The sequence below is a fragment of the Echinops telfairi genome, unplaced genomic scaffold (genome assembly GCF_000313985.2).
Source record: "Echinops telfairi isolate 266 unplaced genomic scaffold, ASM31398v2 ScPeMD7_28;HRSCAF=97, whole genome shotgun sequence".
Classification (NCBI taxonomy): Eukaryota; Metazoa; Chordata; class Mammalia; order Afrosoricida; family Tenrecidae; genus Echinops; species Echinops telfairi.
In genome coordinates, this window is record NW_022103925.1 from 1,096,087 (window position 1) to 1,097,762 (window position 1,676).

Consider the following 1,676-nt stretch of genomic DNA (forward strand, 5'->3'; position numbering starts at 1 on the left):
CACGGGAGAGGGAAGTCCTGTCTTCCTCCGGGCAGAGGCTGGTGGTTTTGAATGGCCGCCCTGGTGAGTGGCATCTATCGAGGATCCACGACCCCATCGGGCACCTCTTTCTCATAAGCTGGATCAACTTCCACGATCCACCTGGAGTCGGCACCGTGCCCGGCCACCAGCGCTGCCTACCTGCTGCTGATACTCCAGCACCGGGACCTCCTCCGCGTCGCTCGGTCCAAACTGGCGCCGCGTGGCCGAGAACCGCAGGGCGATGCACACGGCCAGCTTCAAGTTGGTGATGGACATGTTCATGACGGACACACGGCCGAAGGACAGGCTGCCCAGGGAGGCCCCAAAGCGCTGCCTGTCATTCTGCAGGGGTGCAGGGAGGCCACAGGGCTCAGATGGAGGCATATCTGGAGCCCTGGTCCAGTGCCAGCCAGTGTCCACTTGGTCTGCACACGACCCCTGGTGACTGACCGCTGATGACATGAAGCACACTGCGCTACTGACAGGGGCCCTGATGCCTTGTGGGTGACACCCTAGCCCTGACCCCCAATGGGGTGACACCCTATCCCTGATGCCCTGTGGGTGACACCCTATCCCTGATGTCCTGTGGGGTGATACCCTACCCCTGATGTCCTGTGGGGTGATACCCTACCCCTGACACCCTGTGGGGTGACACTCTACCCCAAGAAAGGGCCTGGTCAGGAAAAGGAGGGGAGATGAGAAACGACCCATGTGGGATCAGAAGACAACCCAGCCCTGCGTGCTGCCCGTGAGGAGGACGCGAAGCCCTCGCTGACGAGGGTCGAGGACGGCAGCCCCCAGCATGGACAACGACTCAAGGTCGGGAAGGGCAGGACCCTCACAGTGAGACCGACAGAGAGCATCGTGGTCACTGGAGAAAGGGGGCCTCGTCAGGGTCTTGTCTGGCTTGGCTCCACAGTCCGTGCGCATGGAAGCAGCGGTCGGACATCACAGGGCACGCTGCACGGGGTGGGTCTGCTGTGCGCGGTCTGTGCAGAGCACGGAAGAGCGAGGAGGTGACTCTGAGGACCGAAGTGTGCCTGACCCAGCCATGGGGTTCTCCACGGCACCAAGGGCACATGAGAGGGGGACACGAAACAAGGGAGGCCGTAGAAGACTCGATGCGTTTACGTTGTGGCGTTGAGGAGGACGGAAAGTACCGGGGACAGCTGAAAGGACACACCATCTGTGCTGGAAGAACTAGGGCCAGAGGGCTCCTGAGAGACACGATGGTCTCACGGATTGTGGCCGTGTCGTCAGGGGAGACCAGTCCCTGGAGAAGGACATCTTGCTTGGTCAAGCAGAGGGCAGTGACCAAGAGGAAGGCCCTCAAGGAGGTGGACGGACACAGTGGCTGATCGATGGGCTCGGGTGTGGGGACGATGGTGAGAACTGCGCAGGACTGGGCAGTGTTTCGTTGCTGTGCACAGGGTCCCTGTGGGTTGGAACCGGCTCAATATGCTTTAACTACAACAACCACATTCTAGAACTGTCCACGTGGTACGTATCATCAAACGCGGCCTGGGTAGGGGAAGCTCTCGGGGGCAGTCAAGAGCTGTGAGAGCAAGCACCCCTGGCCAGGGCCATGGCCACCGGCTCCCGGGTGTCTGCCCCCCTCAGGTGGACAGCACGTCCGGACCCCTACAGGCCCTCCC

General features: G+C 61.7%; 1 protein-coding gene across 1 annotated transcript in view; it reads right to left on the bottom strand.

Moving 5' to 3' along the window:
• LOC123521615 overlaps positions 1-812 on the bottom strand; it is a 3,964-nt gene extending 3,152 nt beyond the window's left edge. The window contains exon 1 of the mRNA XM_045289512.1: positions 181-812. Within this exon, the coding sequence (XP_045145447.1) occupies positions 181-483 (303 nt within the window). The 5' untranslated portion in view covers positions 484-812. The remainder of the gene's footprint in view (positions 1-180) is intronic.
• Positions 813-1,676: the final 864 nt, after the last annotated feature.